The following is a 20,323-nucleotide window of genomic DNA, read 5'->3' as shown; positions in this document are numbered from 1 at the left end:
TTAATTGGGGGGCTCACTGTGGTCATCCCTGAAAAGGTGAGTTTTAAGAAAAGATTTGATGGAATTATCCATGAGATTGTCTGGGACAAGATTTTCCAGACAGGGGAAATTCCAGTGTGAATGCGTGAGGGCAGGTGTGTCTGTGTGTTCTGGGAGGAGAAAGGAGGCCAGTATGGCTGGAGTAGAGAGTAACTGAGATGAGATACAGGTACGGACAGACCCTGTAAGTTTGGAGGATGTCAAGCTTTGCTTGAGTGTGCTTTGCTCTGAGTGTGATGGGAATTACCTTTGCTCTGAGTGTCATGGGAATTACAACACAGTTTGAGCAAAAGAGGGACATGGTACAACTCGTCCTTTAAAAGGATCATATTGTCTGCGGTGCTGAGAACAGAATGGGAGGCAGGAGGCAGGTGAGGCACTAGGGAGAGCAGTAGGAAACAGGGTTAGTGTTCCAGGCTGGAGATGTCTGTTCCTTCTACTGGGATGTGAGCGGTGGAAAAAGTGGGAGGTTGATGGGATTCTGGATACAACTTATAGACGGACTTTTCAGCACAATCTTGAGTTTGAAAAATAGGAGTAACGGAGGACCCCCCAAATTCTGGACTCTGCAAGCGGAAAGATGGAGCTGCTGTCAGCCGAGATGAGGAAGACTCTGCAGGGAGCATATTGGGGGGGGGGATCACAAGCATTCCATGAAGATATGATGAGCTGAGATATTTATTCGAAATGTAAGTGAAGGAGTTGGCTTGGCCATCAGAGAAATGTGGATGAAGGTGGAATTTAGAAGAAAGGTCTGAGCTGGAGAAAAAGATTTTGGAGTGACACCATGTGAATGATGCTTAGTCTTTAGCATAGATGAAGTCACCAAGGGGGCAAGGGCCATAGAAGAGAAAGGAAGAAGGACCAAACTTTGGACTTCCCAGTGCTAAAAGATCTGATCAGACCACACACTCACAGCAGTCTGCACAGTCCTGGAGCTTCACATTTAAAGGCACATAGACCAAGGAGTCCCAAACTTTCCTGTTCAGAGAACTCTCAGACATCTTAGTAAGGCTCACAAAGTGTGGAGTAGAGTATGGGATTCTGTATTTTCACCAAGATGTGGCTGCTGCTGGTCTTCTCATTGAACTTTTAACAGCAGGAAGGTAGATTGGGATTCCCCCCAGGGCTGTGCCTCAGCCTTACCTGTAGGGGTTGTTAAATAGGTGATTCCTTGGCCTCCTGCCCAATACTCCAGAGTTTGTGGGTGTGGAGAGAGGCCTGTGCATTCTGTGAGAAGCTCCATGAGTGAGCCTCGTGTTCATCTGGATCTGGAGCTGCTGAGGTCGGAGAGGACAGAGGCAGGGTGAGGTTTTAAATCACATGTAAGGGGGCGCCTGGGTGGCTCAGTGGGTTAAGCCGCTGCCTTCGGCTCAGGTCATGATCTCAGGGTCCTGGGATCGAGTCCCGCATCGGGCTCTCTGCTCAGCATGGAGCCTGCTTCCCTCTCTCTCTCTCTCTCTGTCTGCCTCTCCATCTACTTGTGATTTCTCTCTGTCGAATGAATGAATAAAATCTTTAAAAAAAAAAATAAATCACATGTAAGTATGGGGGTTTTTTCCCCTTTGGAGAGAAAGGGAGGATGTTTGTTTTCAAAATGACATGTGATATTGTGAGATACATATCATTTTCTTACCTTGAGGTATATATAGTCAGGTGTGAAGTGGTTCACAGTTTAGTGTAAGGAACATCTCTGAATGCTTACTCCTTGGAACTATTCTCCTAATCAATTTTATGGAGCAAACAATGGAATCTAACTTTTTTCTAATGTGATGTTATGTTGGAAGGCCACAAAACAGGCTTGAGGCTACAGAGGCAGGAATGGGATGTACAGTCCTATCGTAGGTTGAAGCCACACAGGAACCACTACAACCAGAGCAAGGCCAATCCAGTGACACTGGGCAGATGGCAGGTCACAAGTCTTCCGATCTCCCACCTGCAAAGCATGGAACTCTTGATTTCAGTTCAGGTCATGATCTCAGTATTGTGAGATTGAGCCGCTCATCCTCACTGAGGCCCTCCTCACTGAGGGTGGAGTGTGCTTAAGATTCTCCCTTGGGTTGCCTGGGAGCTGAAACCATTCTAGTCTTCCTGGCTCAGGTCATGATGCTGGGTCCTGGGATCCAGCCCCACCTCAGGCTCCCTGCTCAGTGGCGAGCCTGCTTGTGCTCTCTCTCCCTTTGTCAAATAAATAAATAAAATCTTTAAAAATAAAAGATTCTCTCTCCCTTATCCTCTCTGCTCCTATCCCCCTGATTGCATGCACACATGCTATCTATCTCAAAGAGAGAGAGAGAGAGAGACATGTTCAATCTGAGATTTCTATTAGAAATGTGGTTGAGGGGTGCCTGGGTGGCTCAGATGGTTAAGCATCTGCCTTTGGCTCAGGTCATGACCCTGGGTCCTGGGATCAAATCCTACATCAGACTCCCTGCTTCTTCTTCTGCCTCTCTCTCTCTGTCTCTCATGAATAAATAAATAAAAATCTTTTAAAAAAAAATAAAGAAACGCAATTGAGGTTCTGAGGTTGACAGTTCTGTTACCCACAATTGGGATCACCTCTTGGCAGGTTCAAAGCAAAAGACTCAATCAAGCCAAAGAATAGGAAAAGGAAGGGTTTTATTGACTAGTTAAGGATAATACCAGGGAAATTTCCCAAAGCAATGTCTCCCTGAACAGCAAACAGGGGAAGTTTTCAGCTGAAGGTGCTGATGTCATGACTCCTCTGAAGCAGAACAACTGAGCCTCAGTTAGAACTGCTGTCTCTGCTGCTCCTGGCACCTGGGTGACACTCAAGTGCCACTTGGGCCAAAATGTCTCTGCACAGACTTAACACCAGAGCCAGGAGCCCACGTCCCATCAGACCCACCTCCAAGCAAGTGAAGATGTTAAAGCTACTTTTGGCAGAGGAGAAATCAAAAATATTGAGTTCTAAAAATATCTATTGAAAATGAGACACTTGTGATTGGATCCTGTAGTCAGTCTTCCAATTCCTGGGGTAAGGATTATGATTCCTTTGTTTACCCCTCCTGGAGGACAAACAGCTGTGCTACATAATATTCAGGTTAGACTCTCAGAATACCCAGGTATATGACTGGATATCCACTGCCTGGTTTCCAGAACATTCTCATGATCATCAAAATATGTTGTATGCAGGAACAAGTGCAACTCTGAAAAGGGAGTTTGGAGGGGGCCACATTACAGATGAAGTGTTTGGAACAGTAAAGAAAGATGCATCATTACACAGATATAAAAAACACAATCTTCTGTCATAATCTTCTCCTTTCCCACTGACCGCAGCTGAGGAAGAATCACAACAGATTAAAATAAATGAGTTACAAACTGATGTGGGTGTGGACATGCAGCATCAAATGCTACAAGGTGTAACGTTTCCTATTTCTTTTTTTTTTAAAGATTTTATTCATTTATTTGACAGACAGAGATCATAAGCAGGCAGAGAGGCTGGCAGAGAGAGAGGAGGAAGCAAGCTCCCCGCTGAGCAGAGAGCCCGATGCGGGGCTCGATCCCAGGACCCCGGGATCATGACCTGAGCTGAAGGCAGAGGCTTTAACCCACTGAGCCACCCAGGCGCCCCACGTTTCCTATTTCTTGAGAAGCTTTTCAAACTTTGGAAAAAGTAACAGACAGCTCAACTACGTGCAGTTGGAAATAGATATAAAAGATGAAATGATAATTTTGGCCAACACAACAAAGACAGAACTGAAAGACTGTCAAGGAGGAGTCCCAAGGATTCAGCGTGCTACCATTTCTTCCTGTGGAAATATTCCCATGAAGGAGACAATATGAAGTCTATAGTTTTTATAATTTATTCAATGCCGGGATACACATGCAGTATGAGAACGGATGTATTCTAGCTGTGAGATTCCTCTGCTAGAAACTGTAGAGAGACAACTACAAATGGACATCATTAGAAAGATTGAGATAGAGTGTTTAGGTGGCTCAGACAGTTAAGTGTCTGCCTTCAGCTCAGGTCATGATCTCAGGGTCCTAGGATTGAGCCCCACGTCTTGCTCCCTGCTTGGCAGGGAGCCTGCTTCTCCCTCTCCCTCTGCCCCTCCCCTCTGCTTGTGCTCTCTCCCTTTCTCTCAAATAAATAATATCTTTTTAAAAAGAAAAGAAAGATCAAGAAAGAAAATGGAGATGAGTTGGCATCCTATGAAGGAGGACACCCAAAGCAGCAGGCACACAGCAAAGTTTTGCAAAACGAAAAGGTCCTGCAGCAAAACGAGGAATTCAAAAACTTACTAGGGGTCCAGCTGAAGGTGAAGCCACTGCTGAGTAAAATCATTATATTAAGGATTCTAATACCAGCTTTCTAAAAACAGCTTTCACTACAGGAGAACTGTTAAATCACTGCATGCAGGTCAGCTCACTGAGCTGTTCACTTCTGTGTTTTTAAAGTCAAAGTTACAGAAGACTATATAGGATGTGCTATTAATTTTGTCATACTGTTTTTTAAGAAGTATTTTTTAACTGTTGTCACCTTTTAATAGAATTCTTCTGGGCACTGTCCTCTCCATTAGAGTGTTTTTCCAACATTATCCAAAACCCCATGGCTGTATCAGGCTCAGGATTATTTTGTCTGTTGCTCATAGGGTAGTTCTAATGTTTATGTTGATGCACAGCAGTGAAAAAATGGAACAATGGGAAAAGCCCCCTTGTTTTGGACTTACCAACTCATGGCCAGTGGCCAACAGCCAGACCACATGGTCAGACAGAAGGACAATGGAAACATGGTTTATTAAAGGAATAGCCACATGGGGTTGGGCCCTTGCTCATTATGGGAATTTGAGGCGTGCATCAAAGGAGGACATGTTGATGCCTATCACAAGAACGACCTTCTGAGTTTGGAAGTGGATTGGAATGCATGAGTGTGTTTCCTGGTGTCCTCTCTTATGGTAGCCACCTAGGTCAGGGAAATAAGGGGACTGAGGGGACGGTGGCAATGCAGGGAAAGGCTGAAACTCTACAGTCCACTTGCATCTTCTGTGGCCCAAACAGAACTGCTCTGGCTGCCAACCAAACACCACAGAGAGCTAGGAGGCTGACCCCCCAGTAGGAAATCCTTGAACATAGCTGGCAAGTCAGAGCCATAACGGTAACCCCAAGGGGCAAAAAATGCTCTTGACAGGAATGCATATTCTGGATTGTGCTTTGCTCACCCAGTCGTAGATGCAAATGGTCAGAGTGCTATTGAAACAAGCAAAAAACAGAGCATAGACTCGTGTTGCTGCCCACAGTTTGGACAAGCACAGCAGCCACACATAATGTCCCTTCCAATGGCAGAAAGTGAGGTATAAATGCAGAGAAGTAGAAATAGTAGCTGAGGGTAAAGGAGGGGATACATTTGCTATGTCATGAGGGAAATCCATGGTACATTAGCGCCTCGGAAGAAGTGTGAGCAAGAGATGACACTGTCTCTTAGCTCCGTCATCCCAGATCCTGAGAGAGAAAGCCGTGTGTTCTGAGAACATTCCTGCTTCTGGAACCTGGCAACACTGAATGGACCCAGCAGACCTGAGTGGCCCTGGGAGATGCTGTCCTCCAGTAGGAAGATGGGCTGACTGTTAATGACCGGATGGGACACAAGTACTGGGCCAGCATCTCTGTAGTTCTGGTCCCACTGTTACAAGGGATCTGTGCTCAAAGACCACAGCGTGACTGCGGGATAAGTAAAATATGTGGTCTTTGTCCCCAGTTCCTGGCACCCAGCTCCCCAGTCCTTGGGATCTCCTGAGTGATTAAGACTGTCACTGGTACTCTAATGAGATGACTGGGCCGAGGATCTTAGACAGTTCAGGTTGGGGCTGGTGACCAGGAGGACCAAGCCATGACTAGAGAGTTGGAGCCATCAGTCTCACTCCCCGACCTCTGTGGAGAGGCTCTGGAGTCTGCCCTCTGTCCCCAACAGCCAGTGACTGAATCAAGCGTGCCTGTATCATGAAACTTCCACGAAGACTGCTCCACAGTAGGGTTCACAGAGCTTCTGAAATGGTGAACATGTCCACGTGCTCCGAGGGGGGCACATTCCAAGTCCATGGGGACAGAGGCTCCTGCACCGGGACCTGCACACTCCCACGGTCCTGAGCCTCTTCATCTGGCTGCTCATGCAGGTCCTTGTAATAAACCATAACAGTCAGCATGGAGTTCTTCTGAGACCTAGAAATCCTTCTAGCAAACTACTGAACGTCCAGGGTACCCCCAACTTTGTAGCCAACTTGAACAACAGTACTGGGCATGTGGGAACCTGAGAGTTGAGACTTGCCCATGAGCTGAAGGCAGCTTGCAGGATGAGTCCTCCCACCTGTGCCTCCCATGCTCACCCCAGGTTGACAGGGTCAGGTGTGACATGAACGAATCAGAGGACACCCAGGTGGTGACAGGGAATCAGAGAGCTGGTCAATTGGGGGAAGAAACCTTCTCCACTCCACAAAGAGAAATTGAGAGTTAGAGCAAGCAAGTAACCTGTGTCTCATCTGGTCCAGGAGCAAAGGATAAGCAGAACGAAAGCCCGTCTATCACGTCCATCCGTCTGCGACCAGCTGTTCAGGGTCCTGTTGAGAAAGGAGACCGCGGCCCAGCATGGAGTCATGGATGCCACACACCACCGAAAACGTCATACTCAACCTACTGCGGCTTCAGCTCTCAGGTTCCCATGTCCCTGGCACTGTTGTTCAAGTTGGGCAGCGGTCATGTAAACACTGACAGATGCTAGAGAGTCTCTCCCCAGAACATCGCCACACACAGGAAATAGACACAGTCACACGACACATCGGTGCACACAGACCACTCACATCTTGCAGACCCGGGGTTCTTGTCCTTCAAGAACAAAAGAGGGCAAATCTGCCCCGAGCCATCAGGCCACCAGCCCACCTCGCCACTGCCCGTGTTTGTGAGCGAGAACTGCAGTGGACGACAGCTGGGTCTGCTCACGTAATGTCAGGGGAACGAGAGGACGGCTGTCACTTATTAGCCACTTGCTCCCTCGGCCAAACCTGAGAGCCTACAGAGCACCAGGTCGAGCTTCAGCCTCAGATCCGTGCTCTGAGAACGACAGTTAGTCACTCTCTCTCCATCCCTCACCACCAGCACCCCAGTGGCCTTCCGACATGAGAATTCTGACATCAGGGCTTCCAAAGAGACCACCTCTCTCCACAGAAGGGGAAGACCTGGTTCCCCCACAATCTTCCAGTGGGACCCGTCCTGACGCTCTACCAGACAGGGGAGCAAACCCTGGACCCGACTCACGACCTGGGGACAGAGAGAGGCTGCCACTGTGCATGGTGTGTTTGACGGGGGCCATGAGTGGCAGGCCCAGGCCCAGGAGCGGCCACAGTGGCCCCTGTTCCAACCCAACTGAGTCAGCGGTGCTAGTGGTGATCACTGTGGCAGAGGCCGGGGTTCCCGTGTGAGACACAGCTGGACCGGCCACTACAGCTGTGCTCCTGGCTGCACAGCATAGCCTGTTCCATGACCGTCCCCCAGGAACACATTACATCCACACAAGATGCGTGTGCATACGTGTGTGTGTGTGCACTACCTCCTGTCCAAGTTCGAGCAGGGCTGGGTTCCAGGGTTTGCTCAGAGGAACAGCTGCAGAGAGCAAGTGTTCAGAAATGCTCGTCATCCCAGCTGTGAACCGCTCCCTAATCCTCCCCCTGATGACACCCCATGATGAAATAATTCTGTAAATCTCACACATCACACCTCATGACAACAAACATCCTCCCTCTCTTGATGAGGGGAAAAAAACATAGTAAATGTGATTTTATTTTATTTTTTTTAAAGATTTTGTTTATTTATTTAACAGACAGAGATCACAGGTAGGCAGAGAGGCAGGCAGAGAGAGAGGGGGAAGCTCCCTGCTGAGCAGAGAGCCCAATGCGGGGCTCGATCCCAGGACCCTGGGATCATGACCTGAGCCGAAGGCAGAGGCTTTAACCCACTGAGCCATGCAGGGGCCCCGTAAATGCGATTTTCATGTCCCTTCCACCCTGGCCTGCTCTCCTCTCTGACCTCAGCAGCTCCAGGTCCGGCAGAGCACCAGGCTTGCTCGCAGGGCTCTCACAGAACACATGGCCCTCTCCCCAGACCCACAGACTCTGAGTATTCGGCACAAGGTCAAGTTATCACCTGTTTAACAAGCCCTACAGCAAGGCTGAGGCGCAACAGCTCCTGATGTCCCTGACAGCAGGCTCTGTGCCCAGGTTTCCCTCCTTATCCCATCTCAAGGTGATAGGTTCGGGCAGCCCCTCATGCTGCACATGGCATGTGTATCTCTGCCCCTCTCCAGAGGGTACCACCACAGCTGCCCACTTCTGGAAGGTTCCATCTCCTGCAGGCCTGGTCTCCACAAGCTCTGTGTCCTGGGTCAGGTCCTCCTCATCACGCTGCCAGGTCAGGGTGATCCCAGCAGGGTAGAAGCCCAGGGTCCAGCACCTCAACATGACCTCATGATCAGAGATGGGATGGTAGGTGACATGTGTCTTCGGGGCATCTGAAGAGAAGGGCCAGAAAACTCAGGAATTTAGGGAGAAGTTAAGATGGTGGAGGAGTAGGGGACCCAAATTTCATCTGGTCCCTGAAATCAGCTAGATAGTTATCAAACCATTCTGAACACATGGGAATCAATGGGAGCTGTGACGAAAGAAATGCCGCAAGGCTACAAAAAGGAAAGCGACTTGCTTCAGAAGGCAGCTGCCATGCCAAGTATTATAAACAGCAGAGCACAAAATTGGGACTATTAGAAATCTGCTCCAGTGCAAGAGGTCCCTGGCTTAAAGATAGTCAGTTGTCAGACTGGGGCGGAATCTGAGGTGGGAGAGCGTGGTCTCAGGATTCCCAGGGTCACAGAAAGAACGGGGTGCCTGAGTGCGCAAAGTGCCCAGGCATCGGCTTGGGAAGCCGGCTGCAGTCAGTGAGGGTAGGCGCCCACTTTATGTTCAGGGTTGCCATAAACAGGGAACCACTGCACAGTTTGTTTTGTGATTTTTTGATGTTACTGCTGTTTCTTTCTCTCATTCTTCTATTCTTTTCTGGACAAAATGATGAGCTAGAGAAATTCACCCCAAAAGAAGGAACAGGAGGCAGTACTTACTGCCAGAGATTTAATCAATATGGATATAAGATGTTTGAACTAGAATTTAAAAAGACTATAAAGATTCTAGCTGGGCTTGAAAAAAGCATAGAAGACACTACAGAATCTCTTACTGTAGAAATAGAAGAACTAAAAAAAATAAAAATAGAAGAACGTAAATCTAGTCAGGCATTTAAAATGCTATTACATTAAATGGGTGCCTGGGTGGCTCAGTCAGTTAAGCATCTGTCCTCAGCTCAGTTCATGATCCCAGGATCCTGGGATTGAGCCCCACCATCAGGCTCCCTGCTCAGTGGGGAGCCTGCCTCTCCCCCTGCTTGTGCTCTCTCTCTCTCTCTCTCTCTCTCAAATACATAAAATCTTTAAAAATAAAATAAAATAAAAATAAAAATGCTATTACTGACATGTAGTCCCAAATGGAACCAATAAAAATGAAGGTGAACAAGGTAGAAGAGTGAGTCAGTGATACAGAAGATAATATTTTGAAAAAAGGAAACTGAAGAGAGAAAAGAAATGATTAGATCATGAAGGGAGACATAGAGGATGCAGTGATCCCATAAAGTGAAATAATATCCATATTATAAGAGTCCCAGAATATGAGGAGTGTAAGAAAAGGTCAGAAGTTTTAGTTGAACAAATTATAACTGAGAACGCCCCTACACTGGGGATGGAAACAGTATTCAGGTCCAAAGTCCAGAAGGCACAGAGAACTCCCCTCAAAATCAATAAAAACAGGTCAACACCTTGACATATAATAGGGAAGCTTGCAAATTTCAAAGATTAAGAGAAAATGCTGAAAGCAAAAGATTAAGAGAAAATGCTGAAAGCACCTCAGGACTAGAGGTCCTTAACCTACAAGGGTAGACACATAAGGCTGGCAGTAGATGTGTGCACAGAGACCTGGCATGCCAGAAAGGACTATATGATATATTCAAGGCGCTAAATGGGAAAAATATACAGCCAAGAGTACTTTATCCAGCAATGCTGTCACTCAGAATAGAAGGAGAGATAAAGATTGTCCAGGAAAAACAAAAACTACATTAATTTGTGAACACTAAATCACCCATTGCAAGAGTTATTAAAGGAGGATTCTTTAAGCAGAGAGAGAGTCAAAAAGTAACACAGACCAGAGAGGAACACAGATAATCTACAAGAACAGCGACTTTACAGTTAATACAGTGGCATTAAATTCATATCTTTCACTAATTACTCTGAATGTAAAGGGACTAAATGCTCTAATCAAAAGACATAGGGTATAAGAATGGATAAAATAACAAAACCCATCAATATACTGCTTACAAGAGACTCATTTTAGACCTAAATACACCTCCAGACTGAAAGTGAAAGGGTAGAGAACCATTTATTATGACAATGGACATCAAAAGAAAGCTGGAGTAGTCATCCTTACATCAAACAAACCAGGCTTTAAGCCAAAAATTAATGAGAGATGAAGAAGGACACTATATCATAATAAAAGTATCTATCCAACAAAAAGATCTACCAATTGTAAATATTTATACCCCTAAATTGGGAGAAGCCAAATGTATAAATCAATTAGTAATAAAATGAAGGAAACTCATTGATAGTAATACAATAATACTTGGGGACTTTAACACCCCACTCACAGCAATGGACAGATCATCTAGGTAGAAACACCAAGGAAACAAGGGCTTTGAATGACACACTGGACCAGACAGACTTCACAGATATATTCTATATATATTCACAGATATATATATCTGTTACCCCATTTTATTTCTTTTAAGATTTTATTTATTTATTTCACAGAGAGAGACACAGTGAGAGAGGGAACACAAGCAGGGGAAGTGGGGAAGGAAGACGTAGGCTTCCTGCTGCACAGGGACCTGGATGCAGGTCTCAATGCATCCTGGGATCCTGACCTGAGCTGAAGGCAGATCCCCAGTGACTGAGCCATCCAGGCACCCTGAAGACCCCATTTTAAAGGAGAATTACAGACCAATATCCCTGACAAAAATTCTCACCAAGACACTAGCTGATAGGATTCAACTGTACATTAAAAGGATTTATTCCTGGACTACAGAGTAGTTCAACATCTGCAAATCAATCAGTGTGAGATGCTACATCAATAAAAGAAAAGAACCATATGATCCTCTCAATAGATGCAGAAAAAGCATTTGACAAAATACAGTGTCTTTTCTTCTTTTTTTTTTTCAGGGTCCTTTCTTGATAAAAACTCTCTGCCATGTAGGGATCAAGGGAATATCATATGTCAATACCATAAAAGTCATATATGAAAGACCCACAGTGAATATCATCCTCAATGGGGAAAAAATGAGCATGTTTCCTCTAAGGTCGGGAACACAGCAGGGATGTCCACTCTCACCACTGTTGTTCAGCATAGTACTGGAAATCCTAGGCTCAGCAATCAGACAACAAAAAGAAATAAAAGGCATCCAAATTAGCAAGAAAGTCAAACTCTCACTCCTCACAGATGACATGGTACTCTATGTAGAAAACCCAAAGACTCCACCAAAAAATTGCTAGATCTGATACAGGAATTCATCAAAGTGACAGGATATAAAATCAATGCACAGAAGTCAGTTGCTTTTCTATACACCAACAATGAGGGAGACAAAAGAGAAATCAAGGAATTGATCCCATTTACAATTGCACCAAAACCCTGCAATACCTAGGAATAAACCTAACCAAAGAGGTAAAGGATCTGTACTCAGAAAACTATAGAACACTCATGAGGGAAACTGAGGAAGACACAAAGAAATGGAAAAACATTCCATGCTCATGGATTGGAAGAACAAATATTGTGAAAATGTCTATGCTACCTAGGGCAATCTACACATTCAATGCAATCCCTATCAAAATACCTCTACCTTTTTCACAGAAATGTAATAAATAATTCTAAAATTTGTATGGAACCAGAAAAGACTCCAAATAGCCAAAAAATTGTTGAAAAAGAAAACCAAAGCTGGAGGCATCACAGTTCCAGACTTCAAGCTCTATGTCAAAGCTGTAATCACCAAGACAGTATGGTATTGGCATAAAAACAGACACACAGATCAGTCAAACAGAATAAAGAACCCAGAAGTGGACCCTCAACAATATGGTCAACTAATATTCAACAAAGCAGTAAAAAATAGCCATCATGGGAAAAGGACAGTCTCTTCAAAAAATGATGTTGGGAAAACTGGACAGTCACATGCAGAAAAATGAAACTGAACTACTTTCTTACACCATACACAAAGATAATCTCAAAATGGATGAAGGACCAACATGGAGACAGGAATCCATCACAATACTAGAGGAGAACACAAGTAGCAACCTCTTCAACCTCGGTCACAGCAATTTCTTGCTAGTCTCCAAAGGCAAGGGAAACAAAAGCAAAAATGATCTACTGGGACTTCATCAAGATAAAAAGCTTTTGCAGAGCAAAGGAAATAATTGGCAAATTAAAAGGCAACCTACAGAAGGGAAGAAGATATTTGCAAATGTCTTATAAGATAAAGGGCTACTATCCAAAACCTATAAAAAACAACCCCAACACCAAAAAACAAAAACTCCAGTCAAGAAATGGGCAGAAGGTTTGAAGTGGCGGGGGGGTGGGAGGTTGGGGTACCAGGTGGTGGGTATTATAGAGGGCACAGCTTGCATGGAGCACTGGGTGTGGTGAAAAAATAATGAATACTGTTTTTCTGAAAATAAACAAATTGGGGGAAAAAAAAAAAAAACAGAAATGGGCAGAAGACATGAATAGACATTTTTCCAAAGAGAGCCAGATGGCTAAAGACACATGAAAAAAATGCTGAACGCCACTTGGCATCAGGGAAATACAAATCAAAACCACAATGAGATACCACCTCACACCTGTCAGAATGGCCAAAATTAACTATTCAGGAAACAAGAGATGTTGGTGAGAATGCAAAGAAAAGGAAATCCTCGGGACGCCTGGGTGACTCAGTCAGTTAAGTGGCTGCCTTCAGCTCAGATCACAATCCCAGAGTCCTGGGATCGAGTCCCGTATCGGGCTCCTTGCTCAGCAGATAGCCTGCTTCTCTCTCTCCCTCTGCCTACTTGTGTTCTCTCTCTGTCAAAAAAATAAATAAAATCTTAAAAAAAAAGAAAGAAAGAAAGAAATGCAGACTGGTACAGCCACTCTGGAAACAGTATGGAGGTTCCTCAAAAAGGTAGAAATAGAGCTACCCTACAACCCAGCAATTGCACTACTAGGTATCTCCCAAAGGATATCAACATAGTGATCTGAAGGGGCACATGCACCCCAGTGTTAACAGCAGCAACGTCCACAACAGCCAAACTATGGAAAGAGCCCAGAGTCCATCCACAGATGAATGGATAAAGATGTGGTACATACATACAATGAAATATTACTCAGCCATCAAAGAGAATGAAATCTTGCCATTTGCAACAATGTGTATGTAACTAGAGGGTTACATACATAACTAGAGGGCTATGCTAAGGGAAATAAGTCAGTCAGCGAAAGATAAATACCATGTGATTTCACTCACATGTGGGTTTTAAGAAACAAAACAGATAAACATAGGGGAAGGAAAGGAAAATTAAAGTAGGATGAAATCAGAGAGGGAGACACACCATAAGAGACTCTTAAGTCTAGAAAACAGGGTTGCTAGAGAAGATGGGGGGGGGATAATTAGGTGATGGCATTAAGGAGGGCAGGTCAGGGTGCCTGGGTGACTCAGTGGGTTAAAGCCTCTGTCTTCAGGGACGCCTGGTGGCTCAGTTGGTTAAGCGACTGCCTTCGGCTCAGGTCATGATCCCAGCGTCCTGGGATCAAGTCCTACATTGGGCTCATTGCTCGGCAGGGAGCCTGCTTCTCCCTCTGCCTCTGCCTCTGCCTGCCTCTCTGTCTGCATGTGCTCGCTCTCTCTCCCTCTCTCTGACAAATAAATAAATAAAATATTAAAAAAAAAAAAAAGCCTCTGTCTTCAGCTCAGGTCATGATCCCAGGGTCCTGGGATCCAGCTCCGCAACCGGCTCTCTGCTCAGCAGGGAGCCTGCTTCCCTCTCTCTCTCTCTGCCTGTCTCTCTGCCTACTGGTGATTTCTCTCTGTGTGTCAAATAAATAAATAAAATCTTCAAAAAACAAAAAAAAAGGAGGGCAGGTCAGGTAATGAGCACTGAGTGTTACATGCAATTGATGAATCACCAAGTTCTATCTCTGAAACTAATCATACAGTATATGTTAAGTAAACTGAATTTAAATTTTAAAAAATTGTTAAAAGAAAAAAAATTCAAGAACTTTACATCAGTCTTGGCCCACTGAAGCAGCTCTCATGTGGCCATCTTGAGAATGAAGAGGATAACTGGGGTGGGGAAAGACAGCAATAACCCAGACACCAGCCTGAACACATAATCTCTTCTTGTTTGGAAAGTTCTAGAATTAGGGTGAGATGGCTCAGTGTAGAAGGCAGGTTTTTGTGAGAAAAGGAATTTCTGGTACTAGACTGGCTGGAGGCCAAGTGACTCAGAATAGGTAAAGTCAGACCCCAAACACATGGCGTATGGGGCAGAGAACAAAGCCTTAAGACAATCCCCCAAGGTTCCCAAAGGCACTGTGAGTCAAAGGAAACGCTCATCAGTTGTTTCAGAAATGGTCTCCTCCTCCATACCTGGAGAAACTGTAACCCTCAATAGTCCCTAGGAGAAAGGCGGACCCTTAGAGCCACTCTGGTACCGGGTCTGTAAACCCAGGCAGAGTTAGTCTCCAGACCCGAACCATGGATGGGCCATATAGTGGTGTGGATCCCATGTCTTCCTATCCTCTTTTTTTTTTTTTTTTTTTTTCAAAGTGAAGGGTTAATTTATTAGGACAGCCTCTACGGATAAAACTGCTATTATGTGGATTTAAATTCCACTGAAGTTTGGCACCAGACTGAATACTAGTCTAAGCCAAAATTTTTTCTTTAGTGTTTAGAAGCCCCAAACAGGTTTTCCTTCAGGTTAATGGAAAAACAAAATGAAAACAAACAACCCCAACTGTAACAAAACCCTATCAGCTTGACATTGGGTATGTTGAATGCAGCTTGGCTTAGGTCACCAGGATCTCCTAGAGGACTTTAGATGATGAAAACAAACTGGCCTACAGCAAAGAATCTGAAACCTCAATGAGATGTAATTTGTAAAAATTTCATCTCTCTCATGTGACAAAGCACATTCCCTCCAGGTAGGTGCTTCTGCTTCACACATCAAAATCAATCAAAAGGTGGGGGGCAGGGATAGGACGGGGACCGATTTGTAGGTCTCCAGTAAGACTACTTGATTTTATCTCCTTGAAATATCAAGCTAACAAGGTTTTATTGTATCAAATGTTTGTATAATTTCCAATGTGAAAAATTCTTACATACATTTATTAAGGTCTCATTATAATCTGTAAAAATGGATCACAAAAGAAAGGTGAATGATGTAAGACAGCGCTTCCAATAAAATTAACCCTCTGGATTGATTCCCAGTGTACTTTGTGGAGAAACAAATGCAGCAAGTTTTTCCTTTGAATATGATCTCTCAGATACAGCCATAACCCATACCACTTGAGTCTGAATCAGCTAATTAAGCCGAATTCACCAGTAAGTTATTTGGCCTCGGCTTGAAGGGAAATCGTGTTAAGTCCCGCGGCCGCCGGTACCTGTGCGCTGCAGCGTCTTATTCCCCATCTCCAGGTACCTCCGGAGCCACTCCACGCACGTGAACTCCAGGTCGTTCCTCTGCGGCTCCGCCACACGGGCCGCCCCCGACTTGCGCCTGGAGGTCTGCGCAGCCGCGTCCGCCGCGGTCCAGGAGCGCAGGTCCTCGTTCAGGGCGAGGTAATTCGCGCTGTCGTAGGAGTCCTGACTGTACCCGCGGAGGAGGCGCCCTTCGGTTCCCACGTCTCAGGCAGATGTCCACTGGGTGGTGTGAGACCCTCCGCCCTGAAGCCCCGGTCCCCGCCCGCGAACCCCAGGGCTTAAAGCCCAAACTGAAAGGCAAGTAAAGTGCCCGCGGGCTCTTCTAATCCGCGGGGAGACGGACGGATACCGCAGCCCGGTCAGTGCGGATCGGGGCTGCGACCTGGACCCGGGCCCGCTCGCTCACTGGCCTCGCTCTGGTTGTAGTAGCCCCGCACGGTGTGCAGGCTACTCGGAAAGTCTGTGGGGAGTCCTTGGCGCCCCGCGTCTCCTGGTCCCAAAACCCCAGCCCCTCCTGCTTCACCCACGGCACTCGCAGCTCCATCCTCGGATTATCCGCAGCGCTGTCGAACCGCGCGAACTGCGTGTAGTCCACGTAGCCGACTTCCCAGTACCGGGGCTCCCCGCGGCTGGGTCGGGAAATACCTCAGAGAGTGGGAGCCTGCGGGCGCGGAGGGGCTGAGACCCTGCTCGACCCTCCTCCCAGCGCCCGGCCGGGGCCCAGGTGGAGGGGGACGGGAGGGCAGGGGGAGGGAGCACCGAGTGGGAGAGAGCAGGGCGGAGGCGGGGAGGGACGGGGGTGCACAGGCCCGGGTGGGGGCGGGGGCGGGGACAGCCGAGAGGCGCCTTCCCCCGGGATCCCGCGTTCCCGCCCGGCGGTCCCCTAGCTCCCACCGCAGAGGCTCTTTCCTCTCACCCCGCACTCACCCGCCCAGGTCTCGGTCACGGGACCGACAGCAGCACCAGGAGTATTTGCGGTATTTCGTCCCGCATTCCTGGGGTCTCGAGAATCTAAGTCCCGGCGGCTCCCTGGAACCGACGAGCCGGGAACCGCGGCGACGCTGATTGGCTTCTCTAGAAACCGGGCGCGCAATGGGAGTGAGAGCTGGGACTACGTCATGAGTATCCAGGCAGGAGGATAAGACACAGGTTGTGAGAGGGAGAAGAGAAACCCGGGGAATAACGGCCTCGGCTTCCCTGCCCCAGACACCAATCTCAGACCTGGGACTTTCAGAGCCAGGCCTTCCGGGAAACCCCTGCTTCCTCTCCACCTGCTTCCCAGGCCTGGCCCAAGGTCTTTCTGGAAGAGACACCAGGGAGAAACACCAGGCAGAGATCAGCCCCTTTTGTCCCTTTCCGTTTCTGGAATTTCTCAACTTGAGCTCCTTACCTCTCCTCCGGACTCTTCGAAAGGAAAACTTACCCCCAAGAAACTGGATGCCAGAGAGTGAGCAATGGAGATGAAGGCACATGGGTTTTCTATAAGTTTGAAGTCACCATAGAAAGCCCCAGCTGGAGATTCCCATAGATAGCAGTTTCCTTTTTGTCAATTAACTACAGTGGTAGCACAACCTTGATAACCCCTGAACATCAGAACCTAATCCGTAAAGTGATTTTGCCCCTTCCTACAGAAATGTCTAAACAACACCGCAGTAAAGGCTCACAAAACCCCTAAATTGTACTTTGTCAGACAGTGTAATCGTGACGTCAAACTGTTGTCCGGTTTGGTTTGGTGTGGTTTGGTTTGGTGTTTGAAATGAAAAGAAACTAACCTCATTTAATGACACAGGCAGGTTGAAAATAAATGGATGTTTTTATATACTAACACAGGTTACATGGAAACCAAAATTTAAAACACAATACTATCTAAAATTGTTACAAAGAAAATGAAATACTATGTATACACTTAACAAAACACATAAAGGATCTGCATGCTGAAAATTACAAAATGCTAATAAAAGAACTCAAGTAGAGCCATAATATGTTCATGAATAAGAAGATTCAATTTAGGGCGCCTGGGTGGCTCAGTGGGTTGAGCCGCTGCCTTCAGCTCGGGTCATGATCTCAGGGTCCTGGGATCGAGTCCCGCATCGGGCTCTCTGCTCAGTAGGGAGCCTGCTTCCTCCTCTCTCTCTCTCTGTCTGCCTCTCTGCCTGCTTGTGATCTCTCTCTGTCAAATAAATAAATAAATCTTTAAAAAAAAAAAAAAAAGAAGATTCAATTTAGTAAAAAAGTCCGTTCCCTCCGAATTGATCTATAGGTTTAATGCACTTCTTGCCAAAATCGCAGTAAGGTTTTTTTATAGACATAGACAAGGTTATCTAAAATTTATACGGAAAGCCATAGAACCTAGGATAGCTAACACATTAGAAAAAGAAAGATAAAGTGAGGAGAATCACTCTATTATATATTAAGGCTTATGATTTGGCTACAGTAATTAAGACAGTGTAATGCTGGCAGAGAAATAGTCATATAAGTCAATGGAACAGAATAGAGAACACAGGAATAGGTCCACACATGTGCTCAGCTGAGTTTTGACAAAGGCACAAAGGCAATTCAATGCAAAAGGATAGTATTCCAATAAATGGTGCTAGAGCAATTGGGCATCCACAGACAAAAACACATAAGCAAACAAAACCCAAGGCTAACTATCACTTTATAAAATTAATTTAAAATGTATAATGGAACTTATACATATACATTAAAATGTATAATGGAACTTATACATAAAAACTTATACTTTTAACATTTAAAAGTATAAAATTGTTAGAAATGGGGTGCCTGGATGGCTCAGTCAGTTAAGCGTCTGCCTTCTGCTCAGGTCAGGATCTCACAACAGGCTTCCTGCTCAGCAGGGAGTCTACTTCTCTTTCTCTCTCTCTCTCTCTCTCCCTCTGCCCCTCCCCACAGCTAGCGCTCTCTCTCTCTCTCTCAAATAAATAAATAAAATATTCTTAACAATTGTTAGACGGGCGCCTGGGTGGCTCAGTGGGTTAAGCCTCTGCCTTTGGCTCAGGTCATGATCTCAGGGTCCTGGGATAGAGCGCCACATTGGACTCTCTGCTCAGCGGGGAGCCTGCTCCCCAGCCCCCTGCCTGCCTCTCTGTCTACTTGTGGTCTCTCTCTCTGTCAAATAAATAAATAAAATCTTTTAAAAATTATTAGAAAAAAAGAAAATCTTTGGGATATATCTTGACTGTGATTATAGATATACAAACCTCCATATATGATTAGGTTCCATAAAATTAAACACATACCCAGATAAGCACAAGTAACACTAGCAAAACCTGCCTAAGAGCAGTGGATTGTATCAGTGTTAATATTCTGGTTGTAATACTGACTACAGTTTTGCAAATTGTTACCACTGAGTAAAAGTTTCACAGGATCTCTATTATTATAATTGCATGTGAGTCTTCAGCTAGCTCAAAGTAAAAAACATTAATTTTTAAAAATACTTGCCCCCCCAAAAAAACAGAAACAATAAAACTCTTGTGGCTCTAATTAAAGCTCAAACTTATTAGTTTCATACTCCTAGCTCCCTACAAACAGACCCCAAATTCCCTTTCAAATCTTACCTTCCACAAGCTGTCTGCACACACTGGCTTAATAACTGGATATTCTTGGGAGTTCCAGATGTCTGCCTCTCCACTCAGCTCATCCCCAGCCCAGTCCCCTCATCCACACACCCCAGTTCTACCCTTCGTTAAGGTTTACCTCTAGATGGTACATCCAGCTGGAAGGAATCCCTCCGAGTTCCCAGGCACCTTCTCACCTTGTATTAAAGCTTTGTAGGTGCTCGTTTTCTATTTTCCACAGAGCTCTGAGCTTTTGCCTCACAGAGCTGAGATCCTTTAGCTTTGATTCCCCACAGGTGCTAGTAAGCACCAGCAGGTCAAGCTATTGTATTTTCTTTTCTTCTTTTTTTACTTATTATTGTTTTACTTAAATTCAATTAATTAACATATAATATATTATTAGTTTCAGAAAGTAGAGGTCAGTGATTCTTCAGTTGCATATAACACCCACTGCTCATTACACCACGTGCCCTCCTTAAAGCCCATCGCCCAGTTATCCCATCCCACCATCCACCTCCCCTCCAGTAACCCTCAGTTTATTTCCTAGAGTTATGAGTCTCTTATGGTTTGTCTCCCTCTCTGATTTCATCTTATTTTATTTCCCCCTCTCTTCCTTGTGATCCTCTGTTTTGTTTCTTGAAATAATCTTCCTTCCATAGCCCTAAGTTTGTCTGTGTGAGTTCCCGTCATATCCTCAATAAACGGAAGGAGGAGGAAGCAGTTTGATACTATGTATTTCAACCAGGAGGGTGAACAAACTTGAAGCATCTCAAAGTTGCCAAGTTCCTTCAAGTCAAAATGCCCTTCACCAGTGCTCCAGCATCGCCTGTTTGTATGCACTGTTCACACCTAAGTAGTGTGCATATTTTATCTAAACACATATGTTATTTAGACAC

At 45.6% G+C, this 20,323-nt stretch overlaps 1 protein-coding gene and 1 pseudogene across 1 annotated transcript; one reads left to right on the top strand and one right to left on the bottom strand.

The window, feature by feature from the left end:
• LOC122906416 overlaps nucleotides 1-6,997 on the top strand; it is a 43,651-nt pseudogene extending 36,654 nt beyond the window's left edge.
• A 1,018-nt stretch (nucleotides 6,998-8,015) lies between these two features.
• On the bottom strand, nucleotides 8,016-17,640 carry LOC122911831 (class I histocompatibility antigen, Gogo-B*0103 alpha chain-like). Its single transcript, XM_044256906.1, has 3 exons — nucleotides 16,780-17,640; nucleotides 15,813-16,018; nucleotides 8,016-8,557 (listed from the first exon to the last, which is right to left on the bottom strand). The coding sequence occupies exons 1-3, from the start codon at nucleotides 17,322-17,324 to the stop codon at nucleotides 8,208-8,210; spliced, it is 1,101 nt and encodes a 366-aa protein (XP_044112841.1). The 5' UTR covers nucleotides 17,325-17,640; the 3' UTR covers nucleotides 8,016-8,207.
• Nucleotides 17,641-20,323: the final 2,683 nt, after the last annotated feature.

The sequence above is a fragment of the Neovison vison genome, chromosome 1 (assembly GCF_020171115.1).
Source record: "Neovison vison isolate M4711 chromosome 1, ASM_NN_V1, whole genome shotgun sequence".
NCBI classification, from domain to species: Eukaryota; Metazoa; Chordata; class Mammalia; order Carnivora; family Mustelidae; genus Neogale; species Neogale vison.
Note: the sequence above shows the minus strand (reverse complement) of the source record. Positions and strands in the feature narration are given on the sequence as shown.

Coding starts and splice junctions, on each gene's coding strand:
- LOC122911831 (XM_044256906.1), bottom strand. CDS start 17,324: ATGTGCCTTCATCTCCATTGCTCACTCTCTGGCATCCAGTTTCTTGGG. Junction 16,019..16,779: donor CGTGACCGAGACCTGGGCGG/GTGAGTGCGGGG, acceptor CCGCGGGTACAG/TCAGGACTCCTACGACAGCG. Junction 8,558..15,812: donor TAAGACGCTGCAGCGCACAG/GTACCGGCGGCC, acceptor CCTTCTCTTCAG/ATGCCCCGAAGACACATGTC.